Here is a 27,310-nt window from a genome sequence, read left to right on the forward strand (position 1 = left end):
AACATCTGCCACAATAATCATATTACTTGTAATTTTTAAAACAAGCACCTTATAAACTGCACCAGAAACGCTGTTGTTTTGACAAGTAGCAATAAATCACTGATATCGATTAGGGGGGAAATCAGGTTGTACGTGCTGTTGAAACTAACACAACTAAAAAACACATGGAAATGGGAGATATATTTTACCTCACTGGTTAGAGGACAACCTGCAGAAGACAGTAGGCTACATTTTGGAGTGATACATTTAAATGTAGGGGTCGCTAAACAAAGGAACTTATTTGTCATCACTCATCGATATCATGTTGAAATCAATTATGCAAGAGGAGGGACATGAGGTTGCACATCCTGTTAAAACGAACAGCTGAAAAACCACATGGAATCTGGGAGTAATGTGTACATCCCTGGTCAGAGGACAACTTGTAGAAAGCTGCTAGCTACATTTTGAAGTGTTGCATTTTGATTCAAGTGGGTCACCAACGTGGTAAGTGTAACACAACTCTTTTTTTGTTAGTCATTTTTTGTTAAATCACATAAATAGTAACTCTTCCATTTCAGAGCCTGGATTTTCCCCCTGAGGCTAATATCCATATCATGTTGAAATCAATAGAACAGGGGACAAACGTTTAGGATTCTACATTGTGACATCATTAAAATACTCCTACTACAATGTTAAAACTTTCTACATTGTGACATTAATTCATAGATATCATGAAACAACTTCTTCATGTATGTATTTTCTGATATTTGATCAGAGATTTTTTTTATCAGATTATCTCTGGTCACAGGTATGAGGTTTCTCTCCTGTGTGTGTTCTCTGGTGTTTAGTCAGACCACCAGACTCAGTAAAACTCTTCCCACACTGACCACAGCTATAGAGTTTCTCTCCTGTGTGTGTTCTCTGGTGTACTGTCAGCTGGCTAGATTTAACAAAACTCTTCCCACATTGACCACAGCTATACGGTTTCTCTCCTGTGTGCGTTCTCTGATGTAAAGTCAGATGGTCAGATCTAGTAAAACTCTTCCCACATTCATCACAGCTATAAGATTTCTCTCCTGTGTGCGTTCTCTGGTGCACTGTCAGATGGCCAGATTGACTAAAACTCTTCCCACATTGACCACAGCTATAAGATTTCTCTCCTGTGTGTATTCTCTGGTGTAGAGTAAGATAGGTAGATGCCGCAAAACCCTTCCCACATTGACCACAGCTATACGATTTCTCTCCTGTGTGCGTTCTCTGGTGTAAAGTCAGATCTAGTAAAACTCTTCCCACATTGATCACAGCTATAAGGTTTCTCTCCTGTGTGCGTTCTCTGGTGTAAAGTCAGCTGGCCAGATGTAGTAAAACTCTTCCCACATTGATTACAGCTATAAGATTTCTCTCCTGTGTGTATTCTCTGGTGCACTGTCAGATGGCCAGATTGACTAAAACTCTTCCCACAATGACCACAGCTATAAGGTTTCTCTCCTGTGTGTATTCTCTGGTGTGAAATCAGGTGGCTTAGCTGAGTAAAACTCTTCCCACATTGATCACAGCTATAAGATTTCTCTCCTGTGTGTGTTCTTTGGTGCATCTTCAGATGGCTAGATTTATCAAAACTCTTCCCACATTGAGTACAGCAATAAGGTTTCTCTACTGTGTGGCTTCTCTGATGAATTTTAATGCCTGCTGATGAGGTGAATCTCTTCCCACAGTCAGAGCGGTGAATTATCTTCCCTGTGGGTCTCTGCTGGTGTTTCTTGAGGAGTTCTGATATGGAGAGACTCTTCTCTGCCTCGTCAGCATCATGAGGTTGTTGAGGCTCCCCAGCGGATCCACGATAGTCCCGTCTCTCTCCTGTGTGAACAACAAAGACAGACAGATGGTTAAAGGCCCACAACAGCAGTAATCCACTGTAAAAGGTGATGCCAACAGCGGAGCCATGATGTTATACAACAATTGACGTCTGTAATGAATGTAATGATTATTTGACATTTGTCTTAAAATGAGCAACAATAGCCATATTTTGTCTTGTTTTTACATTAGTAGTAACATCTAAGATTGTAGCCCCTTTCTATGTTTGATGGTGAGAAAAGATTTTTGCTCAGGGGAGAAACCTCCATTTCCAGGTTGCTTATGAGTTCATTTCAAACTACTTTGGATTATAATTGTAAGGCTTGTTTGAATGTCCTGCTTAATATAATGTTTGTGTCATCATCGCAAATCAACCTCTTTGTACTTAAAAAACACTTCAACTCTTTGGCTTTTTCATCAATGAGACAATGAGGGTTTGTACACTGTTTGCCAAAATGGCCCATAACTTCACCTAACAATAACATAGACCTACTGTAGGACCCATAACTTCACTTAACAACAAATATAGGAAAATAGCTGTGTGTTGAACAATAGCCTATCCATCAAGGAACATTTCTCTACACATTATGAGCTAAGTATCTCTGTGTCCAAACAGACTAACGAGACCCTACAGTAAATCAAGCAGACAATAACACATTATAAACATCCATTTGTTAGGGATGTTGGATCCAACATGGAGCACGGCATAACTGTCTTTACCAGAGTAATGAATGAAGAAGCACTTTGGTTGTTGTTGCATGTCGTGATGTTTGTCATATGACTGTCATTCAGAAAATGATTTTCTGGATCAGCTGATGATAGTTGAACATGTGACTGTAACTAAACAGCTACAGTATTAAGAATTATGTCTAATTATTGAAGAACCACATTAATGACAGTAACCATTTGGGTGTTGTCAATAAAGTTAAGGTGACTCTAGGTCAGAACCATTGGATTTAGCAAACTCTAAAATAATTTAGGATTTCTGTGCCCATGAAAACTGTTTTCCCAGCGTAACATAAGGAGACACTAAATGTTACGTAGGTAGAGAGCATTTCAGAGATCTGAATACAAAAAACTGTCATAACAGGACAATAACCTAAACCACAAGGCCAAATCTACACTGGAGGAGCTTACCAAGATGACATTGAATGTTCCTGAGTGGCCTAGTTACAGTTTGGACTTAAATCATCTTGAAAGTCTATAGCAAGACTTGAAAACGGCTTTCTAGCAATGATCAACAACCAACTTGACAGAACAGGAAGGATTTTAAAAAGAATAATGAATATTCACATGAAGATCAGTCTCCTATTGGATGACATCACGACTTCCCATCAAGCCAACTCCTTGGAGGCTTTACTATGACATCACTCACTCCTTCTAGTTTGCAGTTGTTAAAAAAACACTATTTTGCTCAAAACATTTATTTGTTTCCCTTTAGTGTGTTTATAATTTACTGTATTTATATATCACTTTTCAACAGGAAAAGTAAAAAAATCCCTGGAGGACGTCATGAACAATTCATACCGTACAAAAACATATTTGAGTGTAGAATGCCCTTTTAAAAATCACACATTAGTTCAACAACTGCAGAGTTTGTGTCCCTGTTATATAAGATATTACTCACTGTATTTACTGGTGTTAATCAGATCAATGTCCCTGTTTTATTAGATAGTACTCACTGTATTTACTGGTGTTAATCAGATCAATGTCCCTGTTTTATTAGATAGTACTCACTGTATTTACTGGTGTTAATCAGATCAATGTCCCTGTTTTATAAGATATTACTCACTGTATTTACTGGTGTTAATCAGATCAATGTCCCTGTTTTATTAGATAGTACTCACTGTATTTACTGGTGTTAATCAGATCAATGTCCCTGTTTTATTAGATAGTACTCACTGTATTTACTGGTGTTAATCAGATCAATGTCCCTGTTTTATAAGATAGTACTCACTGTATTTACTGGTGTTAATCAGATCAATGTCCCTGTTTTATAAGATATTACTCACTGTATTTACTGGTGTTAATCAGATCAATGTCCCTGTTTTATTAGATAGTACTCACTGTATTTACTGGTGTTAATCAGATCAATGTCCCTGTTTTAAACTGTTGGGGATAGGGGGCAGTATGTACACGGCCGGATAAAAAAACGTACCCAATTTAATCTGGTTACTACTCCTGCCCAGTAACTAGAATATGCATATAATTATTGGCTTTGGATAGAAAACACCCTAAAGTTTCTAAAACTGTTTGAATGGTGTCTGTGAGTATAACAGAACTCATATGGCAGGCAAAAACCTGAGAAGATTCTTACCAGGAAGTGGCCTGTCTGACAAGTTGTTGTCCATCTTGCCTCTGTTTATTGAAGACTGAGGATCTCTGCTGTAACGTGACACTTCCTATGGCTCCCATAGGCTCTCAGAACCCGGGAAAAAGCTGAATGACGTAATTCAAGGCCCAGGCTGAAACACATTATCGAATTGGGCAAGTGCTCTATCAGAGGGCCATTAGACGAGGCTCGTGCATGAGGGGATAGCATGCTTTTACTTTCTCTCTCGTTGAATGTAAACAGACTTTGCCGGTCGGAATATTATCGCTTTTTTATGAGAAAAGTGGCATAAAAATTGATTTTAAACAGCGGTTGACATGCTTCGAAGTACGGTAATGGAATATTTCGAATTTTTTTGTCACGAAATGCGCCATGCTCGTGACCCTTATTTACACTTCAGATAGTGTCTTGAACGCACGAACAAAACACTGCTGTTTGAACATAACTATGGATTATTTGGGACCAAACCAACATTTGTTATTGAAGTAGAAGTCCTGGGAGTGCATTCTGACGAAGAACACCCAAGGTAATCAAACTTTTCGAATAGTAAATCGGAGTTTGGTGAATGCTAAACTTGCTGGGTGTCTAAATAGCTAGCCCTGTGATGCCGGGCTATCTACTTAGAATATTGTAAAATGTGCTTTCACCGAAAAGCTATTTTAAAATCGAGTGCATAGAGGAGTTCTCTATCTATAATTCTTAAAATAATTGTTATGTTTTTTGTGACCGTTTATCGTGAGTAATTTAGTAAATTCACCGGAAGTGTTCGGTGGGAATGCTAGTCACATGCTAGTCACCTGCTAATGTAAAAAGCTGGTTTTTGATATAAATATGAACTTGATTGAACAGACATGCATGTATTGTATAACATAATGTCCTAAGATTGTCATCTGATGAAGATCATCAAAGGTTAGTGCTGCATTTAGCTGTGGTTTGGGTTTATGTGACATTATATGCTAGCTTGAAAAATGGGTGTCTGATTATTTCTGGCTGGGTACTCTGCTGACATAATCTAATGTTTTGCTTTCGTTGTAAAGCCTTTTTGAAATCGGACAGTGTGGTTAGATTAACGAGAGTCTTGTCTTTAAAATGGTGTAAAATAGTCATATGTTTGAGAAATTGAAGTAATAGCATTTCTAAGGTATTTGAAAAACGCGCCACGGGATTCAACTGGCTGTTGAGTAGTGTTTACACCAGTAAATAATGTTGTAGTTGGGAACGGAAATTTCAGAATTTTTGGTGGCCTTCCAAAGCCAGGATTCAGACATGGCTAGGACATCAGGGTTGGCGGAGTGTGCTAAAGCAGTGAATAAAATAAACTTAGGGAGGAGGCTTCTGATGTTAACATGCATGAAACCAAGGCTTTTACGGTTACAGAAGTTAACAAATGAGAGCGCCTGGAGACACACAGGGCCTGGGTTAACCTCTACATCACCCAAGGAACAGAGGAGTAGGATAAGGGTACGGCTAAAGGCTATCAGAACTGGTCGAATAGTGCGTTGGGAACAGAGAATAAAAGGAGCAGAATTCTGGGTGTGGTAGGATAGATTCAAGGCATAATGTACAGACAGGGGTATGGTAGGGTGCGGGTACAGTGGAGGTAAACCTAGGCATTGAGTGATGATAAGAGAGGTTGGATCTCTGGAGGCACCAGTTATGCTAGGTGAGGTCACCGCATGTGTGGGAGGTGGGACAAAAGAGTTCTCTGAGGCATGTTGAGTGGGACTAGGGGCTCCGCAGTAAAATAAAACAATGATAACTACCCTAAACAATAGTATACAAGGTATATTGACATTAGAGAGAGACATAAAGCAAGGCATAAAGCAATCACAGGTGTTGATAGGGAGAGCTAGCTAAGACAACAACGGGTAAGACAACAACAACAGGTAAAGTGGCGATGAATGGGCAGAGAGGGTCAGTTAACTACACACAGGGCCTGAGTTCGAGGCTTGGGCCAACAGATAAACAAAATGGAGTACCGTGATTAATGAACAGTCCAGCAGGCATCAGCTATGTAGCCAAGTGATCATAGGGTCCAGTGAACAGCAATATATGAAACAGGGAAGCCGTTAGGTAGTCATTACTACGCTAGCCGGGAATACCTTGGATAGGATAAAGTAATCCTTCTAACCCCCCCCCCCCCCCCCTAAAAGATTTAGATGCACTATTGTAAAGTGGTTGTTCCACTGGATATTATAAGGTGAATGCACCAATTTGTAAGTCGCTCTGGATAAGAGCGTCTGCTAAATGACTTAAATGTAAATGTAAAAATGTGCCTGGCTCGAGGCTAACTGGTGCTAGCTTCGGGACAAGGGCGTTAGCCACTATAGCCACTCCGGTGCAAAGGTCCAGAGCTTACGGCAAGAATCCGGTGATGTAGTGGCTTCTAGTCGTCTTGGTGAAGAGTCTGGAAGGCATCAGCTGTGTAGCCGAGTGATCATAGGGTCCACTGAGCAGGCCGGGAGATGGGCCTGGCTCAAGGCTAGCTTCGAGGCTGGGCCACTCGGTAGCAGCTAGCTAGCTGTGATTATCCGGTGTAATGGTCCAGAGCTTACGGCAGGAATACGGTGATGTAGTGGAGAAAAACAGTCCGATATGCTCATGGTTGATATCGCGCTGTGCAGACTGGCAGGTATTATCCAGGCAAAAGTGGCTGGTGTCTGAGCTGAAAAGATAAAGGCCGCTAGCAGTGGCTAACAATGACTAAATAGCTAGTAGCTAATTAGCTGGTTAGCTCCTGATGGCTAGATGCTGATGGAGGTTCTAGCTATAAGGTCTAAAAAATAGCAGATCCGTATCACATTGGGTGAGGCGGGTTGCCGGAAGGTATATTTAATTTAAAAATGGAAAAAGAGACAGAAATATATATTAATATATACAAAAAAAAAAGAAAAAAACATAACATTTACAACAACCACGTCTTACTGCTACGCCATCTTGGATTACAAGATGACTCTCAGTTAAAAACCATAGGAATTAGCAAACTGAAATTATTTAGTATTTCTGTGCCCACAAAAACTGTTTTCCCAGCGTAACATAAGGAGCCACTAAATGATACATAGTTCGAGTGCATTTCAGAATAAAAAAAAAACAGTCTGACAGCAAGATCCCGTATTTAAGTTGAAGTTCATCATATGACAAGCGTAACGTTATGACTATAACTACTGTTCCCTGAAGGAGGGAAACTATGTACAACATACTATTAAATCCACACGTTATGACTATAACTACTGTTCCCTGAAGGAGGGAAACTAGGTACAACATACTATTAAATCCACACCTCGCTGGAAGCCCCGCCTTCCACAGGTGATGACCGTGAGGCTCGGATTTATTCCTTAAATTTAATACCGCACTTCACCGACCCAGGAAAGGGCGGAGACAAACAGGTGTTTTACCTCGTTTCCCTCCTTTAGGGAAGAGTAATAATAATCAAAGTTACACTCCCTTTCAGTCAGTCAACTTCGGTACAACATACTATGGGGAAATACAATCATTCCCCATGCCGACCCCTACGGATACTAAATGAAACGGCCCCTGGCAGACCACCCAGACCTGACCCCGCAAGATGCTTCAGTTGTCAATTTATTAATTGTCTTTTGTTTGAAACTCCTGTCAATGTTGAGTAAGGACGGGCACCTGATTACACATATAGAAGTAGGATTAATCTACCTGGCCTGTACACAAATGTAGGCCTATAAATGTGCCCATTTGGGGATGTCTGATAGTATTTCAACCTGGTCGAGAATAATTTTTATTTTATTAACCTCTTACATCTAGACGTTCCGCTAGCGGAACACCTGCTCCAATATCCAATGATAGGCGTGGCGCGAATTACAAATTCCTCAAAAATACAAAAACTTCAATTTTTCAAACATATGACTATTTCACAGCATTTTAAAGATAAGACTCTCCTTTATCTAACCACACTGTCCGATTTCAAAAAGGCTTTACAGCGAAAGCAAAACATTAGATTATGTCAGCAGAGTACCAAGCCAGAAATAATCAGACACCCATTTTTCAAGCTAGCATATAATGTCACAAAAACCCAGAAGACAGCTAAATGCAGCACTAACCTTTGATGATCTTCATCAGATGACACACCTAGGACATTATGTTATACAATACATGCATGTTTTGTTCAATCAAGTTCATATTTATATCAAAAAACAGCTTTTTACATTAGCATGTGACGTTCAGAACTAGCATAACTTCCGGGGAATTTGCTAACAATTTACTAAATTACTCACGATAAATGTTCACAAAAAGCATAACAATTATTTTAAGAATTATAGATACATAACTCCTCTATTCACTCGATATGTCCGATTTTAAAATAGCTTTTTGGTGAAAGCACATTTTGCAATATTGTAAGTACATAGCCCAGGCATCACGGGCTAGCTATTTAGACACCCGGCAAGTTTAGCACTCACCAATATCAGATTTACTATTATAAAAGTTTGATTACCTTTTGTTGTCTTCGTCAGAATGCACTCCCAGGACTGCTACCTCAATAACAAATGTTGGTTTGGTCCAAAATAATCCATCGTTATATCCGAATAGCGGCGTTTTGTTCGTGCGTCCCAGACACTATCCGAATGGTAAAGAAGGGTCGTGCGCATGGCGCAATTCGTGACAAAAAAAATCTAAATATTCCATTACCGTACTTCGAAGCATGTCAACCGCTGTTTAAAATCCATTTTTATGCCATTTTTCTCGTAAAAAAGCGATAATATTCCGACCGGGAATGTCCATTTAGCTAAACAGAGGAATGAAAACAAACCTTTCGGTCGACGCGGGCACGAGCCTGAGTCTCACAGTACTGTAACCAGCCACTACCCAAACGCGCTACTTTGTTTCAGCCAGAGCCTGCAAAGCCACGATTCCGCTTTTTGCCGCCTTCTGAGAACCTATGGCAGCCGTAGGAAGTGTCACGGGACAGCTAAGATCCTCACTCTTCAATAAACAGAGACAAGAAGAACGACACCTTGTCAGACAGGCCACTTCCAGCATGAAATCTTCTCAGGTTTTTGCCTGCCATATGAGTTCTGTTATACTCACAGACACCATGCAAACAGTTTTAGAAACTTTAGAGTGTTTTCTATCCAAAGCCAATAATTATATGCATATTCTAGTTACTGGGCAGGATTAGTAACCAGATTAAATCGGGTACATTTTTTATCCAGCCGTGAAAATACTGCCCCCTAGCCATAGCAGGTTAATACACGTGGGTGGTGTTTATATATGGAAAAATACACATTCGAAATTTTCAACCAATCGATTGGTAGAAACAAAATTAGACTCTTGGTTGGCCAAGATTTATTTTAGTTGGGGACAGCACTAGAAGATGATTTTGGGGCTCCCGAGTGGTGCATTTCAGTGCTTGAGGCGTCACTACAGACCCTGGTTCGAATCCTGGCTGTATCCCAACCGGCCGTGATTGGGAGTCCCATAGGGAGACGCACAATTGGCCAAGCGTCGTCCGTCATTGTAAAAAAGAATTTGTTCTTAACTGACTTGTCTAGTTAAATAAAGGTTACATTTGAAAAATATAATAAAACATAGAGCATTCAGAAAGTTCAGACCCCTTCCCCTTTTCCACATTTTGTTAAATTACAGCTTTATTCAAATGTTTAATGCCCATCCAAGAGACTGTCGACCAATCATGTTCACATTGTCATGCTGTGACACGCAGTTCCTAAAATACATGTTATAAACTAAGCTAATTGTCCCAAAATCCCTTTTAAAAAGTCAGGGTACGAGTGAGAAACCGTCAAGGCACCAACTTTGAGAAGGTTCTAAAACAAAGGTTTCAAACCAATTCATGAATGTTATTGAATCATATAAATGTTATTGAATCTAGGTATGTTTCACCCTTAATGTAATTGAATCTATGTATACAGTTGAAGTCGGAAGTTTACATACACATTAGCCAAATACATTTAAACTCAGTTTCTCACAATTCCTAACATTTAATCCGAGTGGAAATTCTTCCCTGTCTTAGGTCAAGTAGGATCACCACTTTATTTTAAGAATGTGAAATGTCAGAATAATAGTAGAGAGAATGATTTATTTTAGCTTTTATTTCGTTCATCACATTCCCAGTGGGTCAGAAGTTTACATACACTCAATTAGCATTTGGTTGTATTGCCTTTAAATTGTTTAACTTGGGTCAAACGTTTTGGGTAGCCTCCCACAAGCATCCCATAATAAGTTGGGTGAATTTTGGCCCATTCCTCCTGACAGAGTTGGTGTAACTGAGTCAGGTTTGTAGGTCTCTTTGCTCGTACACGCTTTTTCAGTTCTGCCCACAAATGTTCTATAGGATTGAGGTCAGGGCTTTGTGATGGCCATTCCAATACATTGTTGTCCTTCAGCCATTTTGCCACAACTTTGGAAGTATGCTTGGGGTCATTGTCCATATGGAAGACTCACTTGCAACCAAGCTTTAACTTCCTGACGGATGTCTTGAGATATTGCTTCAATATATCGACATACTTTTCCTTCCTCATGACGCCATCTATTTTGTGAACTGCACTAGTCCCTATTGCAGCAAAGCATCCCCACAATATGATGCTGCCACCCCTGTGCTTCACAGTTGGGATGGTGTTCTTCGGCTTGCAAGCCTCCCCCTTTTCCCTCCAAACATAACGATGGTCATTATGGCCAAACAGTTCTATTTTTGTATAATCAGACCAGATGACATTTTTTCAAAATGTACGATCTTTGTCCCCATGTGCAGTTGCAAACCGTAGTCTGGCTTTTTTTTATGGCAGTTTTGGAGCAGTGGCTTCTTCCTTGCTGAGCGGCCTTTCAGATATAGGACTTGTTTTACTTTGGATATAGATACTTTTGTACCTGTTTCCTCCAGCATCTTCACAAGGTCCTTTGCTGTTGTTCTGGGATTGATTTGCTCTTTTCGCACCAAAGAACGTTAATCTCTAGGAGACAGAACGCGTCTCTATCCTGAGCGGTATGACAGCCGCGTGGTCCCATGGTGTTTATACTTGCGTACTATTGTTTGTACAGATGAACGTGGTACCTTCAGGCGTTTGGAAATTGCTCCCAAGGATGAACCAGACTGAGGTCTTGGCTGATTTCTTTTGATATTCCCATGATGTCAAGCAAAGAGGCACCGAGTTTGAAGGTATGCCTTGAAACACATCCACAGGTACACCTCCAATTGACTCAAATGATGTCAATTAGCCTATCAGAAGCTTCTAAAGCCATGGCATAATTCTCTGGAATTCTCCAAGCTGTTTAAAGGCACAGTCAACTTAGTGTATGTAAACTTCAAACCCACTGGAATTGTGATACAGTGAATTATAAGTGAAATAATCTGTCTGTAAACAACTGTTGAAAAAATTACTTGTGTCATGCACAAAGTAGATGTCCTAACCGACTTGCCAAAATTACAGTTAGTTAACAAGAAATGTGTGGAGTGGTTGAAAAACGAGTTTTAATGACGCCAACATAAGTGTATGTAAACTTCCAATTTGACAACAATTTGACCCCCACAGCAAATCTTAACTGCCAATTATAGAATATACTATATAGCCTAGAAACCTGGTTAAACTATCATTATAACATCATGGATGGCCAGTCCTTGTATTTATAGTGTAGTCAATTCAGGGGGTAGCCCTGAGCTGGACTCAAACCTGGGTCCAGCAACTGTCAAGCCAACATCTTATAACTGTTACGCCAAGATGTCTGAACTTCTTGAAGAGGTCGCTAGGTTTTGGATTAAGGTTGATACAATAGCTTTCTCTATGAATGTGAGAGTGGTTACACTTCTTCCCCCATCCCTCAGCTGTTTACCAAACCAAGCCTCTGGGCAGCCATTTTGTTTCTGTTTAAAACCTAGGTTGCCCCTTTAAACAAGCCACACAACAATCAATCAACCAATATGCAGTTGAAACAATAACAAAGTTGTAATTCCATCACTGTCTTGGTTATAAGATGATGATGGGGCTGGAGAAATGTAACTAATTTCAAATTCATAGACAGACCTATGGATGCAAGGACTGATCATCCATGATATCAACATTATAGTTTTAATCATGTTGAGGCTATACAGTGTTGATTTACATTGTCTCTAGACATTGGAGTAAAAAAAGCTTATTTGGGGTTCTGATGGGGTACAACAGTTGAACTAAGCTCATGAGGCATGTGTTATATTCTTCAAGAATCAATGGCTATAAATAAATAATTATAAAGTCTAAATATGGATGTAGCTATTGCATATTTCCCCTTTAACACCACACATCAGTTCAACAACTGCAGAGTTTGTGCCTCTGTATTTAAGACAGTACTTACTAGTGTTAATCAGGGAACGGTTTCTCAAAACCATCTTATGGCTAAGTTCATCATTAGAACCATTGGACGCCTTAAGATGCGTTTGGGAAACCGGGCCCAGATATCCAGTTTCCTCCTCTTCTTCTTCCTCCTCCTTTTTCGATGTGACAGTGATCTCCTCCTCCTCCTCTTTCACTCCAAAAACGACATCCTCCTCTTTCTCATCCTCCTCTTCTTTTACTGTAACATCCTCCTCCTCTTTCACTCTGAACGAGTCTTCCTCTTCTTTCACTGAAACGTCTTTCTCTTCTTCTTTCACTGTAACAGCTTCACCCTCTACTTGTTTTTGTATTGTAACATCCTTCTCTTCCTCCTCCTCTTTCACAAGAGTTTCTTCCTCCGTCCAGCAGACCTCTTCTTTAGCAGGAGGAGAGTAGCTTAGTAAACTCATGGTCGGAGATGTTAGCTAGTTAGCATTAGCGACTAGCCTAGTTCTAAGATAACTTAGCAAACCAGCTAGCTGACAAACAACGTAAATATATAATTAAATGGGCCAACAAGTACATACGACATAAGTGTGTTTAATACACAGCGACTAATATACACCAAACCAGTGTAAAGAGCGTGAATGTTGTAGCTATGTTTGCTAGAAAGCTACGGAGGTGTCTGACTAGCTGTTGTTGTTGAAGGAGCGTCCCGTCCACTAGATTATACGTCACACTGGCAGCATCGCCTGAACCTAAAAGACGCACATCGCCATCTGCTGACTGGACTGGGCAACGCAGTTGAGGAACCAAACGTTTATTTTTCATTTATTTCAGAAAAGTTTAATATTATATTAAGTCGTTCAAAGAGAAGCATGTGTTGATTGATTCGTGTTTAATGAGTGAGAATTTAAAACAAACTTTACACCCACTACATATTTTCATTGAACCATACTTCTGACATGGATCATTTTGACCCCAGAGGCATATCTTTTATCATAGCCAAAATGTGGTTTATTCAATTCTTCCAATTTTTCCTTTTAACAAATTCAAATCCTTTGGAGTCATTTTGACCCCAGACAAAAGCACCTTTGATAAATAGGATGTTAATTTCAAATAAAAATCACATTTTATTGGTCACATACACTTGGTAAGCAGATATTATTGCGGGTGTATTGAAATGCTTGTGTTTCTAACTCCAACAGTGCAGTAATATCTAACAAGTAATATTTAACAATTTCACAACATATACCCAATACACACATATCTAAGTATTTGAATCTAAGTTTCTCTGTAGACATGATCCATCCCACCAGAGGGTGGAGGGGCACCTGTATCAGTGTTTTTGACCAGATAGACAACTGCAGACACACAGTATAGTGCCTCCCATTTACTCTCCTAAGATTGGACTTTTCTATACCACGTATCACGTGACTGTGTACAAAACTGCCAATGGTAGAAAACTCTGCCAGCGGTTTACAATGCATTCGTAAAGTATTCAGACCCCTTCACTTTTCCACATTTTGTTACATTACAGCCTTATTCTAAAATTTAATAATTTTTTCCCCTCATCAATCTACACACAATACCCCATAATGACAAACCAAAAACAGTTTTTTTTAAAAAACATTTTTTCAAATGTATTTACTTGAGTATTCAGACCCTTTGCTATGAGACTCAGAATTGAGCTCAGATGCATCCTGTTTCCATTGATTATCCTTGAGATGTTTCTACAACTTGATTGGAGTCCACCTGCGGTAAATTCAATTGATTAGACATGATTTGGAAAGGCACACACCTGTCTATGTAAGGTCCCACAGTTTACAGTGCATGTCAGAGCAAAAACCAAGCCATGAGGTCAAAGGAATTGTCCATAGAGCTCTGAGACAGGATTGTGTCGAGAAACAGATCTGGGGAAAGGAGCCAAAAACTTTCTTCAGCATTGAAGGTCCCCAAGAACACAGTTGCCTCCATCATTCTTAAATGGAAGAAGTTTGGAACCACCAAGACTCTTCCTAGAGCTGGCTGCCTGGCCAAACTGAGCAATCTGGGGAGAAGGGTCTTGGTCAAGGAGGTGAACAAGAACCCGATGTTCACTCTGACAGAGCTCCAGAGTTACTCTCTGGAGAAGGGAGAACCTTCGAGAAGGACAACCATCTCTGCAGCACTCCACCAATCAGGCCTTTATGTATCAATGATTCAATTGTCAAAATGTATTTCAATGGACAATTCAGTGAACTGTTCTGTGAAAGGTGTTGGCTAGAGATGACATGCAGGAGCTTGCAGGGATTTGTAGTCTTGCATGTCGTCTACTTTGATGCCAATTAGCATTTTAGATTCCAAGAGTAAAGAGACACAAATATATTGATAAAGTATTTGTATTTATTATGGATTCCCATTAGTTCCTGCCAAGTTAGGTCAGGGAGCGTGCCAGCCTGCCTGAACCGCCCCTGAATTAACAGGTATAAATGATGGATTATGAACTAACAGGTATAAATGATGGGTTATGAATTAACAGGTATAAATGATGGGTTATGAATTAACAGGTATAAATGATGGGTTATGAATTAACAGGTATAAATGATGGGTTATGAATTAACAGGTATAAATGATGGGTTATAAATGATGGGTTATGAATTAACAGGTATAAATGATGGGTTATGAATTAACAGGTATAAATGATGGGTTATGAACTAACAGGTATAAATGATGGGTTATGAATTAACAGGTATAAATGATGGGTTATGAATTAACAGGTATAAATGATGGGTTATGAATTAACAGGTATAAATGATGGGTTATGAATTAACACATCCCCTGCGAGCCCAGGCATTTCAATACATTCAGGATTTCTTACAGTCCATGTGCAATGTATATGGTTATCTCTGTCTCTCTCTCCATCTCTTCTTTAACAAGCAGCCATGTTGTTGTCATTCCACTAGGGACCTGTTTTCAGCATTTTAAGTCTCCAGTCAATAACCAGTGCACTGGGATTATCCCTCTACACCCTTTACACATGTACTGCACTGGGATTATCCCTCAACACCCTTTACACATGTACTGCACTGGGATTATCCCTCTACACCCTTTACACATGTACTGTACTGGGATTATCCCTCAACACCCTTTACACATGTACTGCACTGGAAATATCCCTCTACACCCTTTACACATGTACTGCACTGGAATTATCCCTCAACACCCTTTACACATGTACTGCACTGGAAATATCCCTCTACACCCTTTACACATGTACTGCACTGGAATTATCCCTCAATACCCTTTACACATGTACTGCACTGGAATTATCCCTCAACACCCTTTACACATGTACTGCACTGGGATTATCCCTTTACACATGTACTGCACTGGAATTATCCCTCTACACCCTTTACACATGTACTGCACTGGAATTATCCCTCAACACCCTTTACACATGTACTGCACTGGGATTATCCCTCTACACCCTTTACACATGTACTGCACTGGAATTATCCCTCTACACCCTTTACACATGTACTGCACTGGAATTATCTCTCTATACATGTACTGCACTCAGGGTACAATTACATGAAATTTTCTCAAGAGCAATTCCTGAGGGGGACACCAAAAGTAGTGCTGTAACACATAGCCTACATTGTAATATGGTAAATGTATATTGAGGAACCAAAGAAATAAGGTGTTTGCCGTACTCCTAACTACCGGTACCCAAAACTACACAACTAATCACAACAGCAATACCATTGCCTTTAACAAATCTTAGTTCAGTCACCAGTTTAAGTTGAGAGTGGGGGTATCCATGGCATTTTCCAATTATGTTCCTATTTTACTAGTCCAAAAAATTGAGAACCTTACATAATGTTGCCAAACAAAGACTCAACAAACTTACCTGAGACTCCCTGTCTCTGCCAGTCTGTCCCTGCATATCTGTCCCCAACTCTGCTGTCTGTGTGCCATCTGTTGCCTGCTCTGCCTAATGACATCATTGTGAAACATTTCCATTAGAATTTCATTTCTTTCTTATGAACTTTTTATCAACTAGTCTTTGAGATATTAGGCTACTAGGGTTCTTACTATGCGTTTTGGTTTATTGAAAAATACTCTGATGTCCGTCTTTTATTTTTCTGCCATTTTTCTACCTGGCTGGCTGGCTACACACACACACAGTGTGTAGGTTATTTACAGTAGGAGATGGGCTTCTATCATCTTCTATCATTCTATTTGGGCTTCGATCTAAAAGGTAGATAGCAAATGTGAAACGGATTGCAGTGACAAGAGTTGACAGCTGTATGAGTTCACCATTTACACAACATATGCTGCAACCTTTTGTAATTTTAATAGTTTGTTTCATATTTGCTGGCTTCCAACAATAGCTGAATTTGCAAAGCAAGCGAGCACCAATTCAGTTTCAGTGGTGTTTGCTATAATCTTTGCTACCCGGGTTAAATAAAGGTGAAGTAAAATAAATAAATAAAAGTTCCCTTGCGACAATTTAGCTTTTGCAACGAGACCATTAAATATAGTTAAGACAATGGTAGAAGAGAGTGTAGTTCAGTTAAGTTTAAACTTCAGTTTATCGCTAACCTTATCACAGGGACTTCGAAGCACTAACTTACATCATCTGCATGCTGATCTTGGAATAAATTGACGATAGCAAAGATTCCATCTTTGACGACGCCACATAAATGGAATAGGTACTAGCTAGCTTAATAGTTAATATTTGCGCACTAGCTCTGCATATTCAGCTAGTGTGTGTGCGCGATTGACTGGATGAACCTCACGTCAGTTACGTGCATTGAGTGCCTTTCAGACAGTAGACACGACCCCTCTGTTACCTTGCCAACTAAGGAACTGGCAGTGGATCAAACCATTGTGAGGCAAAGGGTGGGGGGTCGCAATCTTTTGAAACTTAAAAATGCGCTATTAAGTGTCTATAATCAGCACAATTGCTTTCATTGCGTATTATTAATATTATTTAAATTACATAGTTATGTTTCAGTGATATATTGGGGGGACAAATCATATTTTTCCCAGGATGGGGGAGTCGTGTCCCCCCCGTCCCCCCCCCCTGGGATTTCCGCCCCTGACTGCACTGGAATTATCCCTCTTCAGTTAGAAGCACTCCCTTTAAGAGTGTGCTCCTAATCTCAGCTCGTTGCCTGTATAAAAGACACCTGGGAGCCAGAAATCTTTCTGATTGAGAGGGGGTCAAATACTTATTTCCCTCACTAAAATGCAAATAATTTTATAACATTTTTGACATGCATTTTTCTGGATTTTTTTGTTGTTATTCTGTCTCTCACTGTTCAAATAAACCTACTATTAAATTATAGACTGATCATTTCTTTGTAAGTGGGAAAATGTACAAAATCAGCAGGGGATCAAATACTTTTTTCCCCCACTGTACATCTACATGATGTATTGTTACACCATGTAGGAGCAGTATAGACCTAGTCTGTTCATTATATACTACATGATGTATTGTTACACCAAAATAAGGGAAATTATATTATTTTATACTAATACAATTGCTCAGAGAAAGAGATTTAGTTTAACATGTAATTCTCAAAATGTAGGGGTCTGAATTATTGCTACCCATGTTTTCAATACTCCAGCACCCTCCCCTTGGGAGGATAACGACACTGAAATGTTTTATGAGATTAGAGAACACATTGGGTGGGATCTTAGACCATTCCTCCATACAGAATCTCTCCAGGTCTTTGATTTATTTAGTCTGTCTTATGGACTGCCCTGTTCAATTCAAACCATAAGTTTTCAATGGAGTTCAAGTCCGAAGACTGAGATGGCCACTGAAAATGTTGATTTTGTGCCCAATTAACCATTTCTTTGTGGATGTTGATGTGTCTTGCTGGAAGATCCACTTATGGCCAAGTTTCAGCCTCCTAGCAGAGAGGTAACCAGGTTTTGGGCTAAAATATCCTGGTAGTGGGTAAAGTTTATTTATTTATTTTATACAGTAATTTTTGCTCATCTTTATCAAGGATATCAATAACTAGGTGCTTATTTTGATATCTAGTTATTTGACCGAATCAGAAATACAGATGTGGAGTAGATGTAGAGTTTGTTTTAAATTCTCAGAAAAAATCTGAACTAATCAAACAATACTTGTTGCTCTTTGTACGTGTTGATGTAATATTCATATTTAATGGAGAGAAAAAACGTTTTCCTAAACTGCTTTATAATATTATAATTCAATGAAGAATAAAAATAGTTTTCCCTCCTCAACTGCGTTTCCTCCCTCCAGACAGCAGATGGCGATATGTGTCTTTCAGGAGATGTTTCTAGTGTGACGTATAATCTAGTGGACGGAACGCTTCTTCAACAACTGCAGCCACCTCGGTAGCTCGCTAGCTGACAAAGTCTGAACATTCAAGTTCTTAAGACAATTTCGTGGTTTAATTGCCACTGTGATTTAAACATAGTACTCCATTTTATGTAATATTTACGTTGTAAGTCAGCTAGCTGGCTGGTTAAGTTAGCACTAGTCTAGTCGCTAATGCTAACTAGCTATTATCCCCGACCATGAGTTCACTAAGCTACTCTCCTCCTGTTAAAGAAGAGGAGGTCTGTTGGACGGAAAAAGACGCTCTCGTGAAAGAGGAGGAGGAAGAGGAGGCTGTTACAATACAAAAACAAGTAGAGGGTGAGGCTGTTACAGTGAAAGAAGAAGAGAAAGACGTTTCAGTGAAAGAAGAGGAAGCGTTCAGAGTGAAAGAGGAGGAGGATGTTACTGTGAAAGAAGAGGAGGAAGATGCAGTTTTTGGAGTGGAGGATGAAGTGAAAGAAGATGAAGACGTTTTTGGAATGAAGGATGAAGAGGGGGAGATTACTGTCACATTAGAGGATGACGAAGAAGAGAAGACTGGAGAACTGATTAACACCAGTAAATACAGTGAGTACTATCTAATAAAACAGGGACATTGATCTGATTAACACCAGTAAATACAGTGAGTACTATCTTATAAAACAGGGACATTGATCTGATTAACACCAGTAAATACAGTGAGTACTATCTAATAAAATAGGGACATTGATCTGGTTAACACCAGTAAATACAGTGAGTACTATCTAATAAAACAGGGACATTGATCTGATTAACACCAGTAAATACAGTGAGTACTATCTAATAAAACAGGGACATTGATCTGATTAACACCAGTAAATACAGTGAGTACTATCTAATAAAACAGGGACATTGATCTGATTAACACCAGTAAATACAGTGAGAACTATCTAATAAAACAGGGACATTGATCTGATTAACACCAGTAAATACAGTGAGTACTATCTTATAAAACAGGGACACAAACTCTGCAGTTGTTGAACTAATGTGTGATTTTTAAAAGGGCATTCTACACTTGAATATGTTTTTGTACTGTCAGAATTGTCCATGAAGTCCTACATTGATTTTTTAAAAACTTTTCCTGTTGAAAAGTGATAAATACAGTGAAGTATAAACACACTAAAGTGAAACAAATAAATGTTTTGAGCAAAATAGTTTTTTTAGACAACTGCAAACTAGAAGGGGTGAGTGATGTCATAGTAAGGCCTTCAAGGAGTTGGCTTGATGGGAAGTCGTGATGTCATCCAATAGGAGGCTGATCTTCATGTGAATATTCATTATTCTTTTTAAAATCCTTCCTGTTCTGTCAAGTATGTTGTTGATCATTGCTAGAAAGCCGTTTTCAAGTCTTGCATTGACTTTCAAGATGATTTAAGTCCAAACTGTAACTAGGCCACTCAGGAACATTCAATGTCATCTTGGTAAGCTCCTCCAGTGTAGATTTGGCCTTGTGGTTTAGGTTATTGTCCTGTTAGGACAGTTTTTTGTATTCAGATTTCTGAAATGCTCTCTACCTACGTAACATTTAGTGTCTCCTTATGTTACGGTGGGAAAACAGTTTTTATGGGCACAGAAATCCTAAATCATTTCAGAGTTTGCAAATCCAATGGTTCTAACCGAGTGTCACCTTAACTTTATTGACACCCAAATGGATACTGTCATTAACGCGGTTCTTGATCTGAATCTGAATCCTACAGTAGGTCTATGTTGTTGTTAGGTGAAGTTATGGGTCCTACAGTAGGTCTATGTTGTTGTTAGGTGAAGTTATGGTTCCTACAGTAGGTCTATGTTGTTGTTAGGTGAAGTTATGGGTCCTACAGTAGGTCTATGTTATTGTTAGGTGAAGTTATGGGTCCTACAGTAGGTCTATGTTGTTGTTAGGTGAAGTTATGGGTTCTACAGTAGGTCTATGTTATTGTTAGGTGAAGTTATGGGTCCTACAGTAGGTCTATGTTGTTGTTAGGTTAAGTTATGGGTCCTACAGTAGGTCTATGTTGTTGTTAGGTGAAGTTATGGGTCCTACAGTAGGTCTATGTTATTGTTAGGTGAAGTTATGGATCCTACAGTAGGTCTATGTTATTGTTAGGTGAAGTTATGGGTCCTACAGTAGGTCTATGTTGTTGTTAGGTGAAGTTATGGGTCCTACAGTAGGTCTATGTTGTTGTTAGAAGTTATGGGTCCTACAGTAGGTCTATGTTGTTGTTAGGTGAAGTTATGGGTCCTACAGTAGGTCTATATTGTTAGGTTAAGTTATGGGTCCTACAGTAGGTCTATGTTATTGTTAGGTGTAGTTATGGGTCCTACAGTAGGTCTATGTTATTGTTAGGTGTAGTTATGGGTCCTACAGTAGGTCTATGTTGTTGTTAGGTGAAGTTATGGGTCCTACAGTAGGTCTATATTGTTAGGTTAAGTTATGGGTCCTACAGTAGGTCTATGTTATTGTTAGGTGTAGTTATGGGTCCTACAGTAGGTCTATGTTATTGTTAGGTGAAGTTATGGATCCTACAGTAGGTTATTGTTAGGTGAAGTTATGTTAAACACTTAGTGGACAAACCCTCATTGTCAGGCTGATGGCAAAGCTAGCCAAATAGCATTTGAAGTGTTAAGTATAAAGCAGTTGATTTGCAACAATAACACAAACATTATTTTTTTACATTTTAGTCATTTAGCAGACGCTCTTATCTAGAGCGACTTAAAGTAGTGAATGCATACATTTCATACATTTTTTTATTTTTGTACTGGCCTTCAGTGGGAATCGAACCCACAACCCTGGCGTTGCAAACACCATGCTCTACCAACTGAGCCACAGGGAAGACTATTATATTATATTAAACAGGAGATTCAAACGAGCCTTACAGTTATAATCCAAAGTAGTGTGAAATGCACTCATAAGCAACCTGTAAATGGAGGCTATTTTTGCTGTCAGCCTCTGAGAACTCCCCTGGGTTTTCCCCACGGTGGTGAATTAGTGAATAGACACAGAGCTTAATGTGAGTTTCCTTGAGTAGCACTCCTGATCTTGTCCTGATAGTGCGCTGTAATATTCAGAATACATTGTGAAAAACTAAAATCTTTGCGCACTATTTTTTGCTCCAGGCAGATATACTACATCCATAACTAGTGGTTTCCTCATTACCAGATATACTACATCCATAACTAGTGGTTTCCTCATTAGCAGATATACTACATCCATAACTAGTGGTTTCCTCATTAGCAGATATACTACATCCATAACTAGTGGTTTCCTCATTACCAGATATACTACATCCATAACTAGTGGTTTCCTCATTACCAGATATACTACATCCATAACTAGTGGTTTCCTCATTACCAGATACACTACATCCATAACTAGTGGTTTCCTCATTAGCAGATATACTACATCCATAACTAGTGGTTTCCTCATTAGCAGATATAGTACATCCATAACTAGTGGTTTCCTCATTACCAGATATACTACATCCATAACTAGTGGTTTCCTCATTACCAGATATACTACATCCATAACTAGTGGTTTCCTCATTACCAGATATACTACATCCATAACTAGTGGTTTCCTCATTACCAGATATACTACATCCATAACTAGTGGTTTCCTCATTACCAGATATACTACATCCATAACTAGTGGTTTCCTCATTACCAGATATACTACATCCATAACTAGTGGTTTCCTCATTACCAGATACACTACATCCATAACTAGTGGTTTCCTCATTACCAGATATACTACATCCATAACTAGTGGTTTCCTCATTACCAGATATACTACATCCATAACTAGTGGTTTCCTCATTACCAGATATACTACATCCATAACTAGTGGTTTCCTCATTACCAGATATACTACATCCATAACAAGTGGTTTCCTCATTAGCAGGGAGGAGTTTCTGCAACCAAATTGTGTGTGCATTGCCCTCGTGCTGCAATTTTAGCAAACACAGAAAGGGGCAGAATATTGGAGACCAAAAGTCGTCTGGCACACTGCTTAGAGTTTCAACAACATGAATAACTTATTTCTAGCCTACAATCATCGATGTTACTACTAATGTGAAAACAAGACAAAATATGACTATTCTTGCTCATTTTAAGACAAATGTCAAGTAATCATTACATTCATTACAGATGTCAATTGTTGTCCAACATCATGGCTACGCTGTTGGCATCACCTTTTACAGTGGATTACCGCTGTTGTGGGCCTTTAATCATCTGTCTGACTTTGTTGTTCACACAGGAGAGATACTGAACTATCGTGGGTCCTCTGGGGAGCCTCAACAACCTCATGATGCTGAAGAGGCAGAGAAGAGTTGCTCCAGATCAGAACACCTCAATAAACACCTGCAGACATCCACAGGGAAGAGAACTCACTGCTGCTCTGACTGTGGGAAGAGATTCACCTCATCAGGCATTAAAATTCATCAGAAAATCCACACAGGGGAGAAACGTTATAGCTGTGATCAATGTGGGAAGAGTTTTTGTCAATCTGGACAGCTGACAGTGCACCAGAGAACACACACAGGAGAGAAATCTTATAGCTGTCATCAATGTGGGAAGCGTTTTTGTCAATCTGGACAGCTGACAGTGCACCAGAGAACACACACAGGAGAGAAACCTTATAGCTGTCATCAATGTGGGAAGAGTTTTACTACATCTAGCCATATGACACGACACCAGAGAACACACACTGGAGAGAAATCTTATAGCTGTGATCAATGTGGGAAGAGTTTTACAACATCTGGCCATCTGACTAAACACCAGAGAACACACACAGGAGAGAAACCTTATAGCTGTGATCAATGTGGGAGGAGTTTTACTACATCTGGCCATCTGACACTACACCAGAGAATACACACAGGAGAGAAACCTTATTGCTGTGATCAATGTGGGAAACGTTTTTGTCAATCTGGACAGCTGACAGTGCACCAGAGAACACACACAGGAGAGAAACCTTATAGCTGTCATCAATGTGGGAAGAGTTTTACTACATCTTGCCATCTGACACGACACCAGAGAATACACACTGGAGAGAAATATTATAGCTGTGATCAATGTGGGAAGAGTTTTACAACATCTGGCTCTCTGACTGTACACCAGAGAATACACACAGGAGAGAAATCTTATAGCTGTGATCAATGTGGGAAGAGTTTTATAACATCTGGCTCTCTGACTGTACACCAGAGAACACACACAGGAGAGAAACCTTATAGCTGTGGTCAATGTGGGAAGAGATTCACCGATAAAAGACATCTGAACAAACATCAGAAAATACATGGAATTGTTTCATGATATCAATGAAATGAAATCTCACAATGTAGAATGTTTTATCATTGTAGTAGGAGTATTTTAGTGATGTCACAATGTAGAACCCTAAATGTTTGTCCCCTGTTCTATTGATTTCAACATGATATGGATATTAGCCTCAGGGGGGAAATCCAGGCTCTGAATTGAAAGAGTACAATTTATGTGATTTAACAAAAAGTGACCTCCTCTAACCAGTGATGTACACATTATTCCCAGATTCCGTGTGGTTTTTGAGCTGTTAGTTTTAACAGGACGTGCAACTTCATCTCCCTTCTGTCACACAATTGATCATTCCTTTTTTAGTACAATTGATCTCATCGTGATATCGATGAGTGATGACAAATAAGTGTTGTGTTCCTTTGTTTAGTGACCCCGACATTTAAATGTATCACTCCAAAATGTAGCTGACTGTCTTCTGCAGGTTGTCCTCTAACCAGTGAGGTAAAATATATCTCCCATTTCCATGTGTGTTTTTTAGATGTGTTAGTTTCAACAGCACGTAGAACCTGATTTCCCCCCTAATTGATATCAGTGATTTATTGCTACTTGTCAAAACAACAGTGTTTTGGTGCTTGTGCAGTTTATAAGGAGCTTGGTTTAAAAAAAAACAAGTAATATGATTATTGTGGCAGATGTTTGTGTATATAGCACATTTTATGTTTAGGTTTTCAATTCATCCCAAACTGTTTCTGCATGTTGGTTATTGATTTAGACACGTTAAAACTGTGTTTTGACATTGGGGATATCCCACCTAGCAAAATATAATATAAAATAATAATATGTTTCCTCTTGAAGTCAGACATGTCTGTGATAAGGACGACTTGGTTGCTGATTGTCTCAAGGTGGGCAGTCAAAAACATTTGTGTTTTGCGTTTAGCCAGTGCGTTGCCATGGATAACAATTTATTTTGACTGGACTTTTTTCCATATTGGAGATGAGTTTTGTTTGAGTTCTAGAGTTCTGATTCTTAGGAAGAATTTTATATTGTAGAAGGTGAAGCATTGTAGTTGATTATAATGTGGAGTGGAAGTTGTTTTCTGTTGGTGGTGAGCAAACTTGTCCAACAAAAATATAGGACATATTTGTTGTCTTAAGGGTGAAGGTGTTACAGGCTTTGGTTTTTCCATTTATGTTTTGAGGTTGGACTTTAGCACGTCTAGCTCGTTAGCACGTCTAGCTCGTTAGCTCGTTAGCACGTCTAGCTCGTTAGCACGTCTAGCTCGTTAGCTCGTTAGCACGTCTAGCTCGTTAGCCCGTCTAGCTCGTTAGCACGTCTAGCTCGTTAGCCCGTCTAGCTCGTCAGCACATATACCTCGTCAGCTCGTCTAGCTCGTTAGCACGTCTAGCTCGTTAGCCCGTCTAGCTCGTTAGCACGTAGGACGCACTGATTGGTGTCACCTCGTTAGTCAGTATGTGTTACACCTGTGCTGGCTTGTCCATCTCGTTAGTGGGAAGGTGTTTCACCTGAGCTGGTCCAGGTTCTATTTAAGAGTGTCTGGCCCAGTGCTCCAGTTGTCTTGATACATGTGGAGAGTCAACACCTTTAGTTGCTCCACTTCCTGTCTTTAAGTTTGGTGTGGGTTTTTCTTTTGTGGACACTGAGAGCAAAACTGCAAGATTATGTTATAATACTTTTATTGCATCAAATGGTTGTTTTATGCAACAGAATAGAGGGTTCTTATAACTATTGTGTCTGTGTTCTACTGAGGATGGGCCTCTGGGAGAAAACACTGACAGGAGATTTACAATGTCTTTTGGGTGATAAAACCTAAAGAGACTGCATTCCAGAACATGAGTTAATGTTTCTGTTCTATATGGTACCAGGGAGAGATGACCTCAGGGCCAGACCCTGGTCTCTACACAAAGAGTACTGTTTTTACAGCAGATACTGTCTGCTGAGAATTATAAGTATCTTTCATACAAATCTTAACCTTGTGACCCGTTCTATACATCTGTTGTTGGTCATGTAGGTTGAAAGGGGTGCATCTTGGCTTTAAAAGACCTTTGTACTTTTGTCTCATGGCTCTTAACGAATCATCTGGGGGTGATTCATCTCTCAACGAATCATCTGGGGGTGGTTCATCTCTCAACGAATCATCTGGGGGTGATTCATCTCTCAACGAATCATCTGGGGGTGATTCATCTCTCAACGAATCATCTGGGGGTGATTCATCTCTCAATGAATCATCTGGGGGTGATTCATCTCACAATGAATCATCTGGGGGTGATTCGTCTACCAGCCATCATTATCGTAGAACACTCAATCGATTCACTTTGTATGTGTGTGTTGTATTGACCTGCTGCCTTATAAGTGAATAAAGATTTAGTTTTAGAGTAACTCTGACTTGTGTGATAAGTTTGTCTCCTCATTTGATATTAAAGAAATTAACCACCACATTTGGCGATGGGGATGTGAATCTTCACTTGGTGACCGCTCCTGATGACCTGGGTAAAGGGTGCAGCAGGGATCCCTCTAACTTGGGATCTCAGGGAGACCACACTTCAGGAACAGAACAAATGTTCTGAGAGGCAGCGAGCTGAGTGGATACCACATCTCCAACCTAGTTTAAAAAAGAAAGAGGTGAGCGAAGCACGCAAAGTGGAGTTTTTAGAAAATCCTCGTAGGCTCTGAGTGTGTATTCCTGTGTGGAAGTGTAAACAGGGCCCAGTCAGTAGGCTCTGAGTGTGTATTCCTGTGTGGAGGTGTAAACAGGGCCCAGTCAGTAGGCTCTGAGTGTGTATTCCTGTGTAGAGGTGTAAACAGGGCCCAGTCAGTAGGCTCTGAGTGTGTATTCCTGTGTGGAGGTGTAAACAGGGCCCAGTCAGTAGGCTCTGAGTGTGTATTCCTGTGTGGAGGTGTAAACAGGGCCCAGTCAGTAGGCTCTGAGTGTGTATTCCTGTGTAGAGGTGTAAACAGGGCCCAGTCAGGAGGCTCTGAGTGTGTATTCCTGTGTGGAGGTGTAAACAGGGCCCAGTCAGTAGGCTCTGAGTGTGTATTCCTGTGTAGAGGTGTAAACAGGGCCCAGTCAGTAGGCTCTGAGAGTGTATTCCTGTGTGGAGGTGTAAACAGGGCCCAGTCAGTAGGCTCTGAGTGTGTATTCCTGTGTGGAGGTGTAAACAGGGCCCAGTCAGTAGGCTCTGAGTGTGTATTCCTGTGTGGAGGTGTAAACAGGGCCCAGTCAGGAGGCTCTGAGTGTGTATTCC

At 39.8% G+C, this 27,310-nt stretch overlaps 2 protein-coding genes across 2 annotated transcripts; one reads left to right on the forward strand and one right to left on the reverse strand.

The window, feature by feature from the left end:
* Window positions 1-1,113: 1,113 nt before the first annotated feature.
* LOC145876091 (uncharacterized) lies at window positions 1,114-13,140 on the reverse strand. The gene is made up of 2 exons (XM_082971879.1): window positions 12,479-13,140; window positions 1,114-1,836 (listed from the first exon to the last, which is right to left on the reverse strand). The coding sequence occupies exons 1-2, from the start codon at window positions 12,906-12,908 to the stop codon at window positions 1,208-1,210; spliced, it is 1,059 nt and encodes a 352-aa protein (XP_082828005.1). The 5' UTR covers window positions 12,909-13,140; the 3' UTR covers window positions 1,114-1,207.
* Window positions 13,141-18,775: 5,635 nt separating this feature from the next.
* Window positions 18,776-24,091, forward strand: LOC145876045 (uncharacterized). Its single transcript, XM_082971818.1, has 2 exons — window positions 18,776-19,354; window positions 23,040-24,091. Exons 1-2 carry the CDS (start codon window positions 18,985-18,987, stop codon window positions 24,089-24,091), a joined length of 1,422 nt encoding a protein of 473 aa, XP_082827944.1. The 5' UTR covers window positions 18,776-18,984.
* Window positions 24,092-27,310: the final 3,219 nt, after the last annotated feature.

The sequence above is a fragment of the Salmo salar genome, unplaced genomic scaffold, assembly GCF_965601325.2.
Source record: "Salmo salar unplaced genomic scaffold, fSalSal1 ptg000432l, whole genome shotgun sequence".
Lineage (NCBI taxonomy): Eukaryota > Metazoa > Chordata > Actinopteri > Salmoniformes > Salmonidae > Salmo > Salmo salar.

Excerpts from the sequence above, each read along its gene's own strand:
- LOC145876091 (XM_082971879.1), bottom strand. The coding sequence starts at position 12,908 with ATGAGTTTACTAAGCTACTCTCCTCCTGCTAAAGAAGAGGTCTGCTGG. Across the intron at positions 1,837-12,478 it reads CCGTTCCCTGATTAACACTA|GAGAGAGACGGGACTATCGT; the intron begins GTAAGTACTGTC and ends TTGTTCACACAG.
- LOC145876045 (XM_082971818.1), top strand. The coding sequence starts at position 18,985 with ATGAGTTCACTAAGCTACTCTCCTCCTGTTAAAGAAGAGGAGGTCTGT. Across the intron at positions 19,355-23,039 it reads GATTAACACCAGTAAATACA|GAGAGATACTGAACTATCGT; the intron begins GTGAGTACTATC and ends TTGTTCACACAG.